Here is an 18756-nt window from a genome sequence, read left to right on the forward strand (position 1 = left end):
CAGGCTGCCCAACTTAGGACCTGGCCAAATCTGATGCAACATTAGAAATATGCATGGTGAGATCATGCATTATGAGAACAGCTACTGTACTTGGGAGTTGATCTGCTGTCTTGCTGAATCAGCAAAACCCTTCTTTTTGGACAGTCCCACAGTAACTACAGCAACATGAAGGCATATGACTGTTATGCTGTGCTCACATTTGTTCCCTTTTATAGGCTTTGCTTTGTATGCTATACTGTTGCTGTCCTTGATGCTTGACATGTTGTCCCCACCTGTACTCCTGTTGTGATTCAACTCATGCTCTGTATGTTTCCCATCTGGCTTTCTTTACTCACATGCTGTACTATAGCTGGACTTAATGCCCAGATGCCTTTCTTCCCATGATTGCTGGTGGACCTTGATCTGTGCTGCCACATGACCTTTCTGGATTACCAGAAAGTCTATTTCACATACTCACACATGTTCATGTTCCCCTGTCCATCCCTCCTTTGGGTTTATACCTGCAGTGAGGGTTTTTACCTGACTGCTTAGGTTTAGATTGTAGAAGGTTTATGACCAGTCCATGGAGAGTGAAGAGGATGAGCAAGTGGTGGCAGTTGTTATGCATAGTGAAGACCCTGCTGACTTCAGAGAAGTTTACCATGCAAGCAATGTCAACCACCAACCCTCAGGTATTGTATTTAATGGCACTACTTTTATTTACATAGCACTTATACTCCAAACAGACAACAGTGATGATGAACATAGTGACAGTGATTGGTCCACTACTGTGAGGTACAACCTTAAATGTCAGCAGACAGCAAGAGAAATTTGAGCTGGGAATTATGACCTCAACACTCATCCATCCACCCCTCCTCTTGACTTTCCTTCTTCTGAAGATACTGCAGACACTGAAGGTACTGCAGACACTGAAGATACTGGTGAACTTAGAAAGTGCAAAGGGAAATCTACTTGTATTCTGCCCAAGGTTGGTAGATGCTCTGAATCTGACAAGGATGGGCTTGCTGCAGAGAATGGGCCCCTGACTTTAAGGCATGGTAGGCTCCCCATCAATGCCTTACAGAAGCATGGGCACTCAGTGTGTGCACCACTCAAGAGGCCCAAGCCATTGCTGATGAATATGGAAAAACACTTGTGTTGATTGTGGCCACCACTGGGCTCACTACTAAGGCTACCTGGGCTGAATCAGTTTGGAACATACATTGGGCTTGGTATGCAAGTACCAACCCTAAATTGTCCAACAGTGAGTACCTTTGTGTTTGTTTCCCTCCTCAATCCTGACTTGGTTGTAGAATCCATGAATGATTACTGCAGCCACCAGATGAAACATTATGAGAGTCATAAAGATGAGGGAGAACATCCTGAGCTGTGGGTGAAAATTCAGAAGTTCTGGAATGAGAGTATCAACAGTACCAAGGACATGAGTTTGAAGGTGATGGTCAGCTGGGTAATGATGTGCAGGGATTCCTTCACACAATCAGTTTGTGATGTTCCCCTTCCCTCCCCCTTTTTTTTTTCTGATTCATGACATAATTATATCTTTGTGCAGGCACAAACATGGAGTAATGTGGAGGGCATCCATGTTTTCAGATGTGTCATTTATAGCGGAAATGACAAAGCTGCACACCAAGCTCAAGGTGTCTTTGCTGGCTCTTTGCTCTGCATGCAACTTGCAAGCAAGAGGCAGACAGATGTTGCAAAATTATTGGATTTTCTCTCTATGATTATCAAGTGAGTACAATCATTGTGGGTCGTGTTTACACTGACAATTTACTCTAGATATAAAATCCTTGACTCTGCTGCTTCCATCCCACTACCCAACTTTGTCCTGTTATTGCAAAAGTCATATGACCACACTCTTGCATTACAATCCCAGCAAGTCATATGTAATCAGAATTGGCATATCTTACCTCTGATGATCTTGCAGAAGTTACATAAGTCACTACAACTACCTCTATCTGATCTACTAGCTGAAGCCCCACAGATGAAGCCAAGATCAAGTGTGGGCAGAAGAATGTTACCAGCCGCAGGCAAGGTGTTTTTGCATTGCCCATTGTGGCTCAATTTAATTCTTTTTAGTGTATGCCCTAGAGTAGTATGATACAGTATACTTATCCATGATGTATCGTACAGACTCTCCATTCAAAATCTACTTTGCAACCTCCCTTGTCTTTTCAGTTGTACCTCAAAGGACTTCCCTGTATGACTTGGGTGGCCAAGACTAAGCATCCCATCACTAGTGAAGTTAAATTATGCACCCCTTGTCACACAGCCATGTGCTTGATTCATGCCATGTTACAAGTTGTTGGCATAACAGAAGATTTTGAATCACCTGGACACATCAAAGTCCAGACTCCTTATTACAGTTAACTGCACTCTAGAAACCTTGACAGGCAAAATAGCCTTCCAAATGAGCACCTCCTGTCACTACATCAGGAAATACCAGTGATAACCATTAGTGAGCTAGCCCCTAACTCAACACACTAACTCTCCCTCTGTCAGCATGTCTTCATGCCAAGGAGAAGAGAGTTGGAGGCCTCCATCAGCAGCCTCCTTGTTCAAACCACCTGTACCATTGAGAAAAGGAAAGGAGGTTCTACAAGCGAGACCCCTTATCCAAAACCCAGCTGTTGATACCTGTCATGACTGTGCCTCAACCCTGACTGGACTTGGCCTTGCACTCATCCAGTCCAGCCTCAGCCTCACCAATCCCTTAACCACAGTAGGTCTAGCATGGTAGGCATTGCTTTGCAGTGCATGTCATTTTGGTTGAGCCTTGCCTGGTCTTGTCCCCAGCCTGCCCTGTCCTAGTCTCCATCACCTTAGTCATACATTACTAATACCATTCTTACCAATCACCTTAGCAATCCTTGTGAGACTGGTATTACCAGTCTCTGTACTATAGTTCTGTCTCTGGTATATAAACCCATAGTTACTCAACCTGTAGTCTCCAGTTGGAAATCAAATAAGTCTCATCTGATATCCCCACCTTGGCCTTGGACTCAGACTGCAACCCATGCAAGGGAACAGTGCTGTTGGAGATATATTCTCCCCTGTGTTCTGCTCACTTTGGTGCGATGTTTGGGTGCTTACATAATCACCTTAGAGCGCACATTTTACAATAGTTTATTCACTGTTCCCTCAGTAGCTTGTTGCACTACTGAGGGTAAGCTCACTTTCACTACCAGTATTATACTTACTGATGTCCTGTAGATACCTACAGGTTGGTCTAATACATCAGTAGCTTGTTGCACTGCTGAGGATACCTACAGCATCCTTCAAAAAGTGCTGCATCTCCAGTTGCTAAGTCCAACCAGTCCACCTCTGTACCTCTACTAGGTGCTCTCCCAACCCTGTTAGTCCTTTCAGGGGCTTTTCAGCCTGAACTTCCAATACTCCCACCAAACATCACCCTGCTGCCCCCATCCCTGATGATGATCCCAGAGATGAAGGGCTGGACAACAATGATAACAACAACCATGATGATGATGACCCTGGAAATGGCCCCAGTGATGATGGGCCTGGTGATGACAATCTGGATGAGAAATGATCTGGAGGACAAACTGGACTTCCCAGATCTGGATGTTGAGCCCATGATTATGGTCCTTGACAACCTTGCAGAAGCCATTAAGTTGTTGGCCTGCAACACCCACACCAGTCCTGAGTCCTCAAGCAGGACTAAGCAGTGCAAGCCAGAGACCTTCAATGGTACTGACCCCAAGAAGCTTCATGCATTCCTAATTCAGTATGAGCTTAACTTCCAAGACCAGCCTCAGGCCTTCAGGACTGACCATGCTAAAGTCATCTTCATGCAGTCTTACCTCAAGGGCATGGCTCTTGGATGGTTTGAGCCAGACTTACTTGGGGTAGAGGACCCTGATGACTGGCCTCTCTGGATGGACTCCTGGAGGGAGTTCATCCTAGAATTACAAACCACCTTTGGCCCTCATGATCCAGTTGCTGATGCTGAAAGTCAGCTCAACCATCTGCACATGAAAGACAACCAGTGCATTAACAGATATGTTGATGACTTCAACTGACTTGCTTTGCAAGTCCAGGGATATGGTGATGGTGTGCTGTGCCACCACTTCTATGCCAGACTCCCAGACTGAATTAAGGACAAGGTCTGCTGGGTTGGAAAACCCTGGACTCTCCATGAACTCTGACACTTAGTGCAGGAGATAGATGTGTGGTATTGGGAGTGCAAGGAAGAGATCCAGCAAGCCAGCAAGCACCAGGGCTCATCCTTGCCCAACAACAAGTCTGGCTCCAGTAATAACAGCAGTCAGCCCAAGCCCACTCAAGACATCTACCCAGCCCAAGCTGGGCAACAATAACAGTAACTTGTCCAAGCCTGAGCCTAGCAAGCTCAGCAAGGATGGGAAGCTCACCCTGGAAGAACACAAGCATCACATAGATGGAAACCTCTGCATGTTCTGTGGAGGGTCTGGTCATTTTGCTGACAAATTCCCCAAGAACGCTGGTAAGGCCAAGGCTTGCACTGTGGCTGCCACTGAGGCCACACCAGCCTTGGGCTCAGGTTCTACCCCCAAGACAAAAAAATAGGTAGCAGCCCCCAGGACTCCACACAATCTGGGAGCTGTGTTGACTCTGGTTGTGCAAACTTGGAGGCTCAACTCAATGCATCTGCTCTTTCCAGCCTGAATTCATTAACTCCATACATCACTATAGGAAGTCATGATTGGCTTCATACTCTAGTGGACTCTAGTTCCACTCATTGTTTCATAGATAATCACTTTGCTAATCAACATTCATTTACCCCTTACTTGGTCTCACCAATCTGACTCTGGCTCTTCAATGGAATGTCTGCATTCACCATTACCCAAGCAATAGATGTCTCAATCTGCTTCACATCTGGAGATGTCACACTGGTAACCCTGTTTTTAGCCCCATTGGATTCTGAGTGTAAGATAGTCCTCAGACATGACTGGCTCACCCACTACAATCCATTGATTGATTGGGTACTGAGCAGTCTAATATTCTGGACTCCTGCACAAGGAATGCCAACCCCATCAACACCCCCTGTAAGCCCAGTTTCCACCAGTCTTCCTGACCCCAGTCCTAGCAACCAACCCATCCTTGCACCATCTGTGCCAGTCTCCAACTCCCCAGATCACACTCCCTGGAGGCCCCTCATGTTTCCCTAATCAATGCAGCCACATTCATGCATGCCTGCAAACTTGAAGGGTCTGTCCAATTCCAACTTCAGCTCTGCCCCTCAGACTCAGCCCAAGCCCAATCAGCCTTGGCCTCACCTCCCCCAGCCTTACCCAATGTCCCAGGGGAGTATCATGATTTTGCTGATGTCTTCAGCAAAGCCAAGGCCTCAGCACTCCCACCTCACTGGGAGTATGACCTGAAAATAGAGCTTGAAGAAGGAACAACCCTGCCATTAGGCACCATCTATTTGCTGTCCCTGGTCAAGCTGCAAGCTCTCCAGACTTTCATTGATGAGAATCTCACCACTGGTTTCATTTGCCCAACCTCTTCCCCCTATGCTGCACTGGTCCTCTTCATCAAGAAGAAGGACAGCTCCCTCCAGCTTTGTGTTGACTTCTGGGGCTTGAACAAAATAACTAAGAAGGACCACTACCCACTACTGCTCATCTCTGGCCTCTTGGACTCACCAAGCCAAGCCAAGGTCTATACAAAGATTGATCTCCAGCATGCCTACCATCTCATCCAGATTGCCCTGGGCCATGAATGGAAGACCACATTTCAGACTTGGTATGGGTCTTATGAGTGGTTAGTAATGTCTTTCAGCCTCACCAATGCCCTGGCCACCTTCCAATGCTTTGTCAACATGATCTTTGCTGATATGTTGGATGTATGCATGGTCATCTACCTAGATGACATCCTAATCTACTCCAGAGATAAGGAGTCCCACAAGCAGCATGTCTGAGAAGTGCTCCACTGGCTTCAGCTTCATGGCATTTATGCAAAGCCAGAGAAATGTGAGTTCCACTTGGACTCAGTTGAATATCTTGGCTTCCATCTTTCCCCTGCTGGCCCCAGGATGTTGAAGGAAAAGGTCCAGACCATCTGTGGTTGGCCCAAGCCTTGCAAGGTCAAGGACATACAATCTTTCCTTGGCTTTGCTAATTTTTACTGCCAGTTCATCTTTAACTACTCAGACATTGTCATACCATTAACCTGGCTTACATCAGCAAAACACAAAAATGTGTTAGTAACTCATAGCTGCCCATAGTATTTGCACAATTCCATATTAGTCCAAAGCAATGTCAAGCATCCTAGCAACTCATAGTGCCAGAGTAGACTACACCAGACTTGCCCAAAGTAGTGGCCAGCATCCAAGCAACTCATAGCACCTGAGTAAGCCACACCAGTGATACCAGCAATCCAAAGACCAATAGCTACCTAGCATACAAGGGAACAGACACACCTAGCTAATACAGCAACCTAGATTCCCACTGTAGTAGAGAACTTGGTAGATTTAACTTTGTTCCTATGCATGAAGGCAACAACACACAGAGATAACATACAGCATTTTTTGATAAGAACAGGAAAGTAATGGATAGTACTAGTCTAGACAAATGGCAAGTATTCAACTACCAGCATGCTCAATAACTGTGCCTATCAAGATCTGGCATAAGTAAAATAGTGGCCCAAAAGAAAAGAGTGAGCATAGCATACCATTGGACTTGAGAGATGGCTGCAGCTCACTGGCCAGAACACTAATGTCAAAAATAGGCTCCCCCAGTCTGCATTTTTTCATTGCTACATGTAATGAGCTGACCTCCATATCTTTTTTGTGGACTCTCGCCTCACCACTGCCTGCCTTGTACTTGTACAACTTGGCCATCAATTTGTATTTGTGGGCAATGCATGTGGCCAGAGCTTGTTCTGCACAAAAGACTTTGCATTGTGTGCATGCTACATTGAGAAGGAGAAGTGCCTCATGATTCAGCTGACTCTTTGATTCATGCTGCAGATTGAAAACCTATCAATGAGCAGTTATTAGGAAGGAAGAAAAGAACTTACTGTGTGAGTGGACAACTCCAATATTCCATACATCTCAGCTAAGACACCAGTTGTCTCTGCTTTGACCTTGGCACTGCTAGAGGGACTGTTGCAGGAAGAGAACCTGCCATCACAAGGCTTATGGGGCAGTCCTTTGCCACCTGGGCAATGCTCGACCATGGGCATGGTTGATCCAGCATGAAGGTGTGTGTGATTGAGGTTATAAACAGACATGAGTGACTATGATTGCAAATGGGATGTGATTGGGTAGTATATGAGAAATACACTCTGTAGTGATCTGAACAACATCCTGATTCACACTGAAGTGATAATCACATAACATGGAATCAGCCTGCCTGACCATCTAGAGTATGCCCTGCTGTCCAAGTTGTGGTAAAGGTGGCTTCCAGAGTCACAGTGCTGTTGCAATGCACATGAGCCAGCCATCCTCTGGGTGCAATACCTGGGTCAATAACTTAGTCCACCTTCACAAGTCTCTCCAACCTTCAAGCTTGAACATTCATAACTCTCAACACCCAACACACTTAGAAGATGTCCCGATGAGCACTGACCCTGATGACTATGCAACTCACGATTACCCAGATTTTGTTCATATGGCATTTGACACATGGGGGCCAACCACAGATGACTTTGAGGGCACAGCTAAAACATTTGGACTTGGCCCAACATTTATGGACAAATTTAACAGTGACCAGTTCAGCAACCTATGGGCATCAAATCTGTACTACCCCTTCAACTTCCACAATGAATGGGAGCTGGCATCATGGTTACTTCATTCAGGCCTGAGCATGAGAGCTATAGACTCTTTCTTGTCATTGTCAATCATAAGCCTGTCCCTATTCTCTCTGAAGATCATTATTGATGTGTGCCAGATACAGCTACTAAATATTTCCTTTCATACAGCCAGAGCACTTTGTGGGCTGGCTGAGTTACTCCCTGGTGGGCCACACTGGTGCTCAATGGAGATTACTCCTTCACAGCCAACCAAACACCCTGTGCACTTGTACTGGTGCAATCCCCTGGAATGCATTGCATGGTTCCTCAACCACCCTTTGTTCTCTGACCAGCTCAATTTCATTCTGAGGCATGTATACAAAATGCCTGAGAAGCTTTGTAGGGTGTATACAGAGTGGATGACCACTGATGATGCTTGGTGTATGCAGGTATGTTTCCACTGCGAGTTATAGATCCTTTTATTCAATTGATGTACCCCAGTCACAGCTTCCAAGTGGAGCGACTCTTCTTGGCACAATACTTTCTTCAGACAAGACAAATATTACTACTTTATGTGGTGGCAGAGTTGCTCATCCACTTCTTGTCAGCCTAGCAAATATCAAGATGTCCACATGCCTAAAATTGTCATCCAACTCATTTATGCTCACTGCTCTCCTCCCCATCCCCAAGTTTGTGCACAAGAACAAGCATATGTGTGGCCTCCTCAAAGATAGGCTCATTCATGAATGCCTGGATATTGTACTTGAACCCATCAAGCAAGCTGCCAAACTTGGCATTATGTTACTGGATTCTCTGGGGCACATGCAGTACTGTTTCATGTCAATTGCAGGTTATATCACTGACACTCCTGAGGCTGCCATGCTCACAGCTGTTGGGGGAAAGACTTCCCTGATCACCATGGCGATGTACAAACAGTTCAGAGACCCATTCTGACATGAGCCATGAACTGTGTCCACCACTTTGGCTCAGCTTGCAGCAGTGAAATCGAAGGTCCACCCTACAAACATCCAAGTCTTCTTTCACAAAGCACAGAACTTTTGCCTCAGTGGAGTTAGTGACCCATTTTGGAGGGACATTTTTTCCTGTGAGACAGTTTTGATGAGAATGTACATTCACATAGTTTGTTGTCTGCACTACTAACAGATTGGTTTATCAGGGAAAAACCAGGAATTTTTCTCACCCTGCCCTCAAGGAAGCTGTCATACAATTCTACTATACTGGGACCTATTGAATTGCAGATAAGTGTCCTGAGTCCTTCAACAATTCAGTTCCCCTTTCCTGTCTGGCTCTTGTCACAGCTGTGGTGAGTTATTTTACACCCCAAGTCACTGCAAATCAAACTTTTCTTGCAGTATCATTGTGTGTTAGATGGATTTGCAAAGAACAGCACAGGAAAGACAATGCCTCAATTCTCCAGCAAGGCTTACAATTCCATTTTCCATGGCATGATGAAGGTGCTGAACAACATCCTTCATAATCCCTATCACAATGCAAGGTTGCACAATCAGCTTTCTCAGTGGGTGAAGGAAGGATGGTAAGTACCGGGGTGGCTGATGCACTCATGCTGACTCCTTGTATCAGGGCTGCACTGCAAGAGGTTGATTTGAATGTAGAGAGGTACCAGCACATTCAGGCAGTCCTTGATTGATTTCATAATACCTGGTCCTGTTGTACCTGTCATTACACATAGTACACAATTGATGCCAATGCTCCTGTTCCTGTCATACCTGCTGTGAACTGTTCCTAGTTGTGGAGTGATCACATGTTTGCAAAGTAAACATTGAGATGGGGAGTACTGGACAACACCCCAAGGAGAATACAGTCTGGCCAGTTTTGTACAGTGATATCTAAGCATGAAAGTTCCATGACAATGTGACCATTCCATAGTAACAGGCAACTAGCCATAGCAAAAAGTATTGTTGGGTGCATCTGTCCAGCCTGGACCTAGCTAGGGGACTCTGTGTATTATGGAGCACTGTGGAGAGCTCCACAGCTCAAAGTGATTTACTGATGTACTCACAAAGGTGCCCCTTGGAACTTCTCTGAGGAGTGCTGCCAGTCATTCAATTAACCTCAAGGCCACCTTCACTACTGTGCTGGTCTTAACCCATGTCATGACTGGGGTTCCCATCACTGTCAAGACCAATGCATCAGACTATGCCATTGCTGGTATCCTCTCTATCACCTGCAATGGTGGCCAGATACATCAGGTAGCCTTCTACTCCTGGACTCTGACTGCCCTGGAGTTGAATTATGATACTCATGATAAGGAATTGCTTGCTATTTTCAAAGCATTCCAGACCTGGCACCACTACCCAGAGGGCTTGGCCTCACCAATCACAAGAACGTGGAGTACTTTTCTACCTCTAAAGTACTCACCTGCCACCAAGCTCACTGGTCAGAATTCCTATCCCAGTTCAATATGATCATCCATTTCAGGCCTGGTAAGCTCAGGGCTAAGCCTGACACCCTAACTAGATGATGGGACATCTACCCCAACAAGGGGGATAGTGGCTATGCCTGAGTGAACCCACAAAGCCTGAGACTGGTCTTCACCCAGGAGCAGCTAGGGGTCCCCCTTCATGCCACTTACCTTGAGTACCTGGTCTTACACACAGTTGCACTAATGGATGTCAAGAAGCTACACAGTGATATCCTGATGGCACTGCCAGATGACCCAGTCTCACAAATCCACCTGTTGTCAAGCAATTAGTGTAACATTCTTGCAATGAAAAGCAGTAACTACCATCAGGTAGTGTTGCATTGTTCATGGCAACAGGGTTGTTGCAAAGAGTGTTGCAATGTCTATACTACTTTCATTGGAATGTGTTGTAGCACCCTTGCCCCTTTCATTGCAACATCTATACTACTTTCATTGCAATGTGTTGTAGCGCCCTTGCCCCTTTTGTTGCAACACCTGTTGCAATGTCTATACTACTATCATAGCAATGCATTGTAGTGCCCTTCATTGCAATATGTTGCAACACCTTGTGACCACCATATTAATTACAACTTAATTGCTTATCTGCTGGCATATGCAGTTGGATAGCTCAAGCACATTTGCACATAGAAGTATGACATATACATGATGATGAGACAATTTCAATGAAGAGTACAAATTACAAAAAGCTTAAGGAACTGTCTTCCTTTTCCTGGCATGAATGATTATCATCAAAACATAGCATCCCAATTGAATTGTGCAACTTACTTTGACTTCCTTGCTGCACCATCCTTGAGTTCAGACCACTTCTTCTTCACCCTATGCACCACCAAACTGTTCTCCTTATCTGCATCGCCTATCATGTTGTCATGCTGGGCACACAAGGATGGGACTGGTTTGCATTTAGGACAGCCTAGCAGAGGGTCCCCAAGCACCTTGGAGGCTGGTGGCAGAGAGCTGTTGTCAGATGGGGTGGAAGGTAACAAAGGCAGGTCTTGTGTCAAGTGCTCATATTGCCCTGCCATTGTGAAATAGTCCAGATATGGATTGGTAGTACTACCAGTAAGAGACATCAAATGGTTTGTAGCATGGACAGTTGCAGGGTTAGAGCTAATGAGGGGTAGGCCATCAAAGTTCCACTGTGGTGTAAACATTGACATTGTGTTGGCCTGGAGAATGCTATCCAGTTCTGTGCCAAAAGAGCCAAAATCCTGTGAAGATAAAAGATGATTGGAAATACCAGAAGGCTGGATACTCACTGAAGGGACAAGAGTGCACTCAGGCATTGCAACACTTGGAAGTCCCATGATGGAACTGGGCATTGCAATGTGTGAAGGTGTTGCAACATATGCTGGAGTTTTTGCCAGACTTGCAATACTTGGATGCATGGTCTGAATGCACAGTGGTGAGACGATAGGATAACATGATGTTGCAAGAGCAGAACCTGTGACGAGTTGGGGTGGAGTTGTTGCAACAGACATACCATCATGAGAAGTTGCAACACTTAAATACTGAAGTGTTGAGAATATAAATATGAGAGTGGAAGCATTGCTCAACTTGTCCAAATGCCCAGCATTGTTGACCTCCTGGTCATCATCAATGCCTGAATCATCACCTTCCTGGTCATCACCAATGCCCACATCATCCCCTTCGTTGTCCTTGCCAATGCCTGCATCATTACCTTCCTGACCCTCACCAATGTCAGTGTCATCTTCATCATCCATGTTCCTGTGGTTGTCAGGCTTGTTGTCATTGTCACCCTTCATGACATCAGCACCATTGTTTGCATCGCTGCCCTTGTTGTGGCCTGTTTTCTTGCTGATGGAGGAGGCTGCAATGACAGGTACATTATCATCTTCCCAGTCAGCATTGCAGCTTTTCTAACTAAAGAATAAAAACTTACAAAGCTTGGAGTCAAGGAATTCTGCATATGCTTGCACCACAGTGGAGTCAAAGTGATGGTAAGACTCTGCAAAATTAAGTCCACATCTATTCTTCCTGATGTGAAGGCTTTATGAACACTGTTGTGTGAGCTAAAACACAATTAGTAGTACTTTTCTCACCTTGCAACCATGCACTGCTCCTCAGCATCTGCCAGATCTGGCCCACCCATCAGAACTGAAAAGGACCAACCGGTCTTTTGTGACAAATGGGTGAGAATCTGCATGAGTGCTGGCGCACACCACTGTATATTACTGAAAGAGGAATGAGCGCTAACTGCCCTCAGCATCACAGCCAGTGTTCCCACCTTCTATGTGTCTCAGCATCAACATCAGCACTGATTTCATTATCACTCTCAGCAGGGGGTGTCTTCCTACTGGTATGTTGCTTGTTATGGATGCACATAACTTTGTCTTGGATCTCTTGAGGTTCTACCCTAAACTTTTTGTCGATCTGATCACAAAGACTGGAAATGTTACTATTGGTCAAGATGTTGGGCTTGACCTGTGAGGTATAGTACATTTTAGAGAGTCAAGACAAGGTGAGGCATATAAACAAAACATTTTATACTTAACATGTTGATGCAGAACACACTGATATGTTTGTTGCATTCAACAAGGAGCACATCAATACATTGTGTATGAGTCTGGAAAGTAATATTGCTCAATACCCAGTCAATCAACAGATTGTATTGGGTGAGCCAGTTATGCCCAAGAACTACTTTACACTTGGAATCCAACAGGGCAAGATACAGGGTTACTGGTGTGTCATTTGTTGGAGATATATTCTCCCCTGTGTTCTCACTTCTTTTGGTGTGATGTTTGGCCACTTACATAAGCCATTAGAGCACACTTACTACACAGTCATTACACTGTTCCCTCAGTAGATTGTTCACTACTGAGGTTGCCTACAGCACCCTTTTTTCAACAACATTGCCAGATGTGAAGCAGATATTGACATCTACTGCTTGAGTTATGGTAAAAGTGGATGTTCCATCAAAGGGCCAGAGTCAGATTGGTGAGACCTGTCATATCCATGACTCTCAGACTCAATCCCAGTCCAGCCTGGACCCCTAGCCCCTACGTCTGGTCAAGTCCAAACCTAGTCTGACCTAAGAAACTCAACTCTGGCCCTAAATAACCTAACTCCGGCCTAGATAACCCAAGTCCAGTGTTTTACCCCTATCTCTGGTCCCCTTTGGCCTCTCAGCCTCATGCTGCTCCACCCTGGTCCTCCCAGGTCCATGTCCAGGTCACTCAGACATAACTCTGGTCTGTTCTTTGATGTTTGTGCTATATTTAGTTTAATCCTCTTGCCTGATCTCTGCTTACTGTACAAACCCTGTGTCTGACTCCAGTTATGCCAGTCACCCAGACTTTGGCTATTAGTCTTGGCACAGCCTCTGTGGCTATCCACCCCTTGGTAATCATCCTCCTAATAGCTTACTAACATGTCTGGCTTCATGTTCATTACTCTGGACTGGCCTCATGTATTTAACCCCTGTACACACTTTGTAGCACTCCAATCAGAATATCAACTAAGTATTACCCTCAACCCTGTACTACTCTCTGAGTCTACTCTATAGCTAAGGCCAAGCCTTAAGCTATCCCCAACCCCTGTCCTGGACCTCTCCCTGGCTTGCATAAGGGTACAGCACATAAGCTGAGACCAAGGGAGGTAGATCCAACCCTGGACTGGCTTCCCCCATGTGTGCACTCCAAGACTGGTTGGTTTCCCATGCTACCAGACTTGTTCCCATGCTCCTGGCCTTGACTCCAGACCTTTGGACTTCACCCCTAACCTTTGGCCTTGACTCCAGACCTTTGGACTTGGCCCCTGGCCTGTGGCCTTGACTTTGGTCTACCAGACTTAACCACTGTCACCTGAGGGTAAACCCATACTTGACAAGACCAAGTATGGGGTAAAAGAGTGTTGATTAGCAAAATGATTATCTATGAAACAATGAGTGGAACCAGAGTCCACTAAAGTATGAAGCCAAGGTAAATCATGATTTTCTATAGTGATGTATGGGGTTAATGAATTTGGGCTGGAAAGAGCAGACACATTGAGTCAAGCCTCCAAGTTTGCACAACTGGAGTCAATGCAGCTCCCAGATTGTGCAGAGTCCCAGGAGCTGCTACCTATTTTTATGTCTTGGGGGTAGAACCCAAGCCTGAGGCTAGTGCAGCTTCAGTGGTGGCTATGGCACAAACCTTGGCCTTTCTGGTCTTCTTGGGGCACTTCTCAGCAAAGTGACCAGGGCCTCCACAGAACATGCAGAGGTTGCTTTCAATGCAATGCTTGCATTCTTCTGGGGTGAGCTTCCTGTCTTTGCCAAGTTTGCTAGGCTCAGGCTTGGATGAGTTGCTGTTATCATTGCCTGGCTTTGATGAGGCCAGCTTGAACTGGGTAGAGACAGTGTTGTTGTTGCTGGTCTTGGGTTTCTCTTGACTGGTCTTGGGCTGATTGTTCTTACTGGAGCCACTGGACTTATTGTTGGAGGAAGACAAGCCCTGATGCTTATTTGTCCATTGGATTTCTTCCTTGCACTCCCAATAGCACACATCTATCTCCTGGGTGAGGTGGTGGAGCTCATGTAGTGGCCAGGGCTTGACAACCTGACAGACTTCATCCTTGATCCAGTCTGGGAGCCCAGAGTAGAAGTGATTGCACAGCACACTGTCACTGTAGCCTCAGACTTGTGAAGCAAGCCAATTAAAATCAACTATGTATTTGTTAATGCACTGACTATCTTTCATGTGTAGATGGTTGAGTTGGCTCTCAGCATCAGCAACTGGATCATGAGGGCCAAAGGTGGTTTGTAACTCTAGGACAAACTCCCTCCAGGAGTTCTTCCAGAGAGGCCGGTCATTGGGGTCCTCAACCCTGAGCAAGTCCAGCCTGAACCACTCTAAGGCCATGCCTTTAAGGTAGGATTGCATGAAGATGACTTTGGCATGGTTGGTCCTGAAAGCCTGGGGCCAGTCTTGGAAATTTAACTCACACTGCATGAGGAAAGTGTGAAGCTTCTTGGGGTCAGTACCATTGAAGGTGTCAGGCTCATGCAACTTGGTCCTGCTTGAGGATTCAGGACCAGTGAGGGTGTTGTGGGCCAGTAGCTTGATGGCTTTTGCAAGACTGTCAAAGACTGCAACTGCAGGTGTGGTGTCCAGGTCTGGGAAGTCTGGATCATCCTCATCTGGATTGTCATCACCAGGCCCATCATCACTGGGACCATTGCTGGGGTCATCATCATTAGGAAATCAATGCAAATCTGGTCCATGCATCATCACTGTCCAATGCCATTTGTCCAGCTATCTCTCACTTTGCAGTATAGCTAACTATTTCTCTGATCCTTCCTCTGTGCTACAACAATCTATCATCCTCCAAAATCATCAAATCATCATCTTTTTCAAAGCAAACATGCACCTTCTCAATTGCCATCACATGACCTATCTTTTTGTGAGGGTAGATCCTGACAACTTCCCCCTAAATCTCCATGCAGAGCATGACATCATGATTGCCACTCTAGCTTTACAACAGTAAGCATGTATTTTATTTCCAAATACTGCAAGTAGTTATCATTGGCATCCAGCCCTTCATCCCTGGGATCATCATCAGGGATGGGGGCAGTGGGGTGATGTTGGGTGGGAGTATTGGAAGTTTTGGCTGAAAAGCCCCTGAAAGGACTAACAGGGTTGGGAGAGCACTTAGTGGTACTCAAGGCAGATAGTGCTGCCTTGCAGTGAGTGCCACTGGCTGAGGCAGATTTGGTGTTGGTGGCAGAGTGGCCATGGGGTGGTTGGAAACAAGTCCTTGTTGCCATAATCTGTTAGACCCACACAAGTGGCAAGTCTGAAATACTGTCAAGTCCATGGAGTCCAGGTTGAGACTGGACTGGAGACTGAAGCTGGCATGAGGCTGTGGGGCCAGGATGAGGGGAAAAGGCAGAGGTACAGAGGGTGGACTGGTTGGACTTAGTGACTGATGATGCAGCACTATTCCCTTGTGTGGGTCACAGTCCAAGTCCAAGACTGAGGTGGGGATATCAGGTGAGACTTATTTGATTTCAGACTGAAGAAGTACAGGCTGAGTATCTAAGAGCTTACAGTGGCTCAAAAAACTGTCCACATGTTTGCATGTTTTACACTAGTTATGACTAAATGCAATAACCCCTGACCCTAGTCCTAAACCATGAGTGTATGGAATAAAGTACTTACTCTTAGCTTTCTATGGGTCCAAGAATTAAGTGATTTGGATAGAGTAGTAACCACTTGAATATGACATGTCATGCTGACAGTTTTTTGACTTTATAAAAATCCAACTATCTAGTACTTGGTATGAGCTCCTTTGGCCTTGATAACTGCTTCAACCCTTCTAGGCATGCTTTCTATCCATTTTTGACACTCTTCCACAGAAATCTTCCCCCACTCCACTACCACCCTTTCCCATAATTGATGAACTCCTGTAGGAGCACTCTCATAACCTGAGAGAGATCTTTTGAGGTGATTCCAAGTGTGTTCAATTGGGTTGAGGTCTGGAGATTGTGCAGGCCAGTCTAGAAGCTTGATATCCTGCTTTTCAAACCATTTCTGCACTCTTCTAGAGGTATGCTTGGGGTCATTATCTTGTTGAAAGATAATGTCATCTTCTGTAATTCCAGATTCCTCCATGCTTTGAAGCAACCCTTCCTGCAAAATGGTCACATACTGTTCAGCATCCATCCTTCCCTCAACCTCACTCAAGACCCCCACACCATTCCACCCTATACATCCCCAAACCATGAGTGGACCTCCTCCAAACTTGACTGTACCTTTGACCTCTCTGGAAATAAGCCCTTCATCCTTCTTTTTCCACACATACTCTTGTCCATCTGACCCAATCCTGTTGATTTTGGTCTCATCTGACCATATAACTCTCTGCCAGTTCTCCACAGTCCAATGCTGATACTTAAGAGCAAAGGCTAACCTGTTCTTCTTGTGACCAGTAGAAAGCAATGGCTTTTTCTTCCTCACCACAGCCTTCAATGAGGCATCTTTGAGGGTTTTCTCACTGCCTGAGAAGAACAGGACTATCAACAATAGAGTTGATGAAATGAGTGGCTTGAACAGCATTTTTGGCCTTGCCAGTAAGGATTTGCTGAACAGTAGCTCTCTTGTTGGTAGAGGAAAGCTTGGAAGGGTGACCACCATGAAGCCTAGACCTCTCTGGTTGGATTTCCTGAAGAACCTGGGATACTGTAGACTTCCCTAGACCAGTCTGTGAGGCAATCTTCCTAGTGGACAGGCCAAGAGAGGCAAGAGAGATGATGTTTCATCTTTGAGAGGTGGAAATGGACTTCATGGTGATGATGAGAAAATGAGCAGAGGGTGGTGGGGTTTATATATGTTGGATCATACTCATTACATAAAGGTAACATAATAGAACCCTTGATGGATGTATGTAACAATATAACTGCATGCCAGGGTCAATATATATAATCAAAACTTTAAGTCACAAAACTGTCTGCATGACATGTCATTTTCAAATGGCTGCTATTCTATCCATTCCTATCCAAATCACTTGATTCATGGACCAATAGAAAGCCAAGAGTAAGTACCTTATTTCATACCCTCATGGTTTAGGGCCAGGGTTAGGGGTTATTGTATTTAGTCATCACTAATGTGAAACATACAAACATGCAGACAGTTTTTTGCACCACTGTAAATCACTGTACTTAGATAGCTGAATAAGAAGAAGATGTCAGAGAGCCCCCTTGCCTGCATTTCATCATCACTCAGTAAATCATTCATCAGTTTCAATAATTGAGACTTTATTAAGGGTCTAATTATCATCTACTTCACTTATCATTGCCTATCATCAATCAAGCTTCACTCCAAGTCCTCCCTGAACTCAATGCAGCTTAGGACATTGAATTAAGTCATCAATCATCCTTCTGTAGGCTGACAGCAGTCTACCCCATCACATTCTATTGCATTCTTGCTCCCTCTTCATCAGGAGCACCCCCAACCCTCAGCACTCATCTTTGAGTGTTGTAACTTGAAAAACCCCACCCTAATAGAAGGTTCCACCATCTGGGTACCACATAGGCACACCACCACTCACTCTTATTGTCTTTTGTGTTGGTTTTGGTTGGTTTTCACCACTGAACCACACTTTGACTCACATTGGGTGAGTGTGGACAAGCAAAACCAAGGCCAGGCAGGCTCATAACAGACAGACTGGAGGCCAAAAAGGGGGTCCAGGGCTCCAAGGCCAGTGTAGCAAAGGCCAAGGGTGCTGTACAAACCTGTGTCTGACTCCAGTTATGCCGGTCACCCAGACTTTGGCTATTAGCCTCAGCACAGCCACTGTGGCTATCCTCACTTTGCTAATCATCTCACTAATAGCTTATTAACAAGTCTGGCTTTATGTTCATTACTCTGGACTGGCCTTGTGTATTTAACCCCTGTACATACTTTGTAGCACCTCAGTCAGAATATCAACTTAGTATTACCCTCAAGTCTGTAATACCCCTCAAGTCTACCCTATAGCTAAGGCTGAGCCTTAAGCTATCCCTGGCTTGCATAAGGGTACAGCACATAAGCTGAGACCAAGGGAGGTAGATCCAACCCCAG

General features: G+C 45.5%; 5 protein-coding genes across 5 annotated transcripts; 3 read left to right on the forward strand and 2 right to left on the reverse strand.

The window, feature by feature from the left end:
- Nucleotides 1-824: 824 nt before the first annotated feature.
- F5J12DRAFT_781679 (uncharacterized protein) lies at nucleotides 825-1735 on the forward strand (the record flags this gene model as incomplete). Its single annotated transcript, XM_051742588.1, has 5 exons — nucleotides 825-967; nucleotides 1011-1037; nucleotides 1080-1243; nucleotides 1293-1438; nucleotides 1550-1735. The coding sequence occupies 5 exons, from the start codon at nucleotides 825-827 to the stop codon at nucleotides 1733-1735; spliced, it is 666 nt and encodes a 221-aa protein (XP_051601258.1).
- A 4832-nt stretch (nucleotides 1736-6567) lies between these two features.
- Nucleotides 6568-7188, reverse strand: F5J12DRAFT_781680 (uncharacterized protein; the record flags this gene model as incomplete). The annotated part of the gene is made up of 3 exons (XM_051742589.1): nucleotides 6568-6615; nucleotides 6779-6982; nucleotides 7024-7188. 3 exons carry the CDS (start codon nucleotides 7186-7188, stop codon nucleotides 6568-6570), a joined length of 417 nt encoding a protein of 138 aa, XP_051601259.1.
- A 719-nt stretch (nucleotides 7189-7907) lies between these two features.
- On the forward strand, nucleotides 7908-8691 carry F5J12DRAFT_681948 (uncharacterized protein; the record flags this gene model as incomplete). Its single annotated transcript, XM_051740260.1, has 2 exons — nucleotides 7908-8186; nucleotides 8239-8691. Coding segments are annotated over 2 exons (732 nt in total), but the record flags the coding sequence as incomplete, so codon positions are not given.
- A 467-nt stretch (nucleotides 8692-9158) lies between these two features.
- F5J12DRAFT_891133 (uncharacterized protein) lies at nucleotides 9159-9406 on the forward strand (the record flags this gene model as incomplete). Its single annotated transcript, XM_051747457.1, has 2 exons — nucleotides 9159-9292; nucleotides 9340-9406. The coding sequence occupies 2 exons, from the start codon at nucleotides 9159-9161 to the stop codon at nucleotides 9404-9406; spliced, it is 201 nt and encodes a 66-aa protein (XP_051601261.1).
- Nucleotides 9407-10888: 1482 nt separating this feature from the next.
- On the reverse strand, nucleotides 10889-12661 carry F5J12DRAFT_891134 (uncharacterized protein; the record flags this gene model as incomplete). Its single annotated transcript, XM_051747458.1, has 5 exons — nucleotides 10889-10910; nucleotides 10967-12053; nucleotides 12102-12196; nucleotides 12262-12393; nucleotides 12447-12661. The coding sequence occupies 5 exons, from the start codon at nucleotides 12659-12661 to the stop codon at nucleotides 10889-10891; spliced, it is 1551 nt and encodes a 516-aa protein (XP_051601262.1).
- Nucleotides 12662-18756: the final 6095 nt, after the last annotated feature.

This window comes from Pisolithus orientalis (genome assembly GCF_024613125.1).
Source record: "Pisolithus orientalis strain OTSU chromosome Unknown F5J12scaffold_9, whole genome shotgun sequence".
In the NCBI taxonomy this organism is placed as follows: domain Eukaryota; kingdom Fungi; phylum Basidiomycota; class Agaricomycetes; order Boletales; family Pisolithaceae; genus Pisolithus; species Pisolithus orientalis.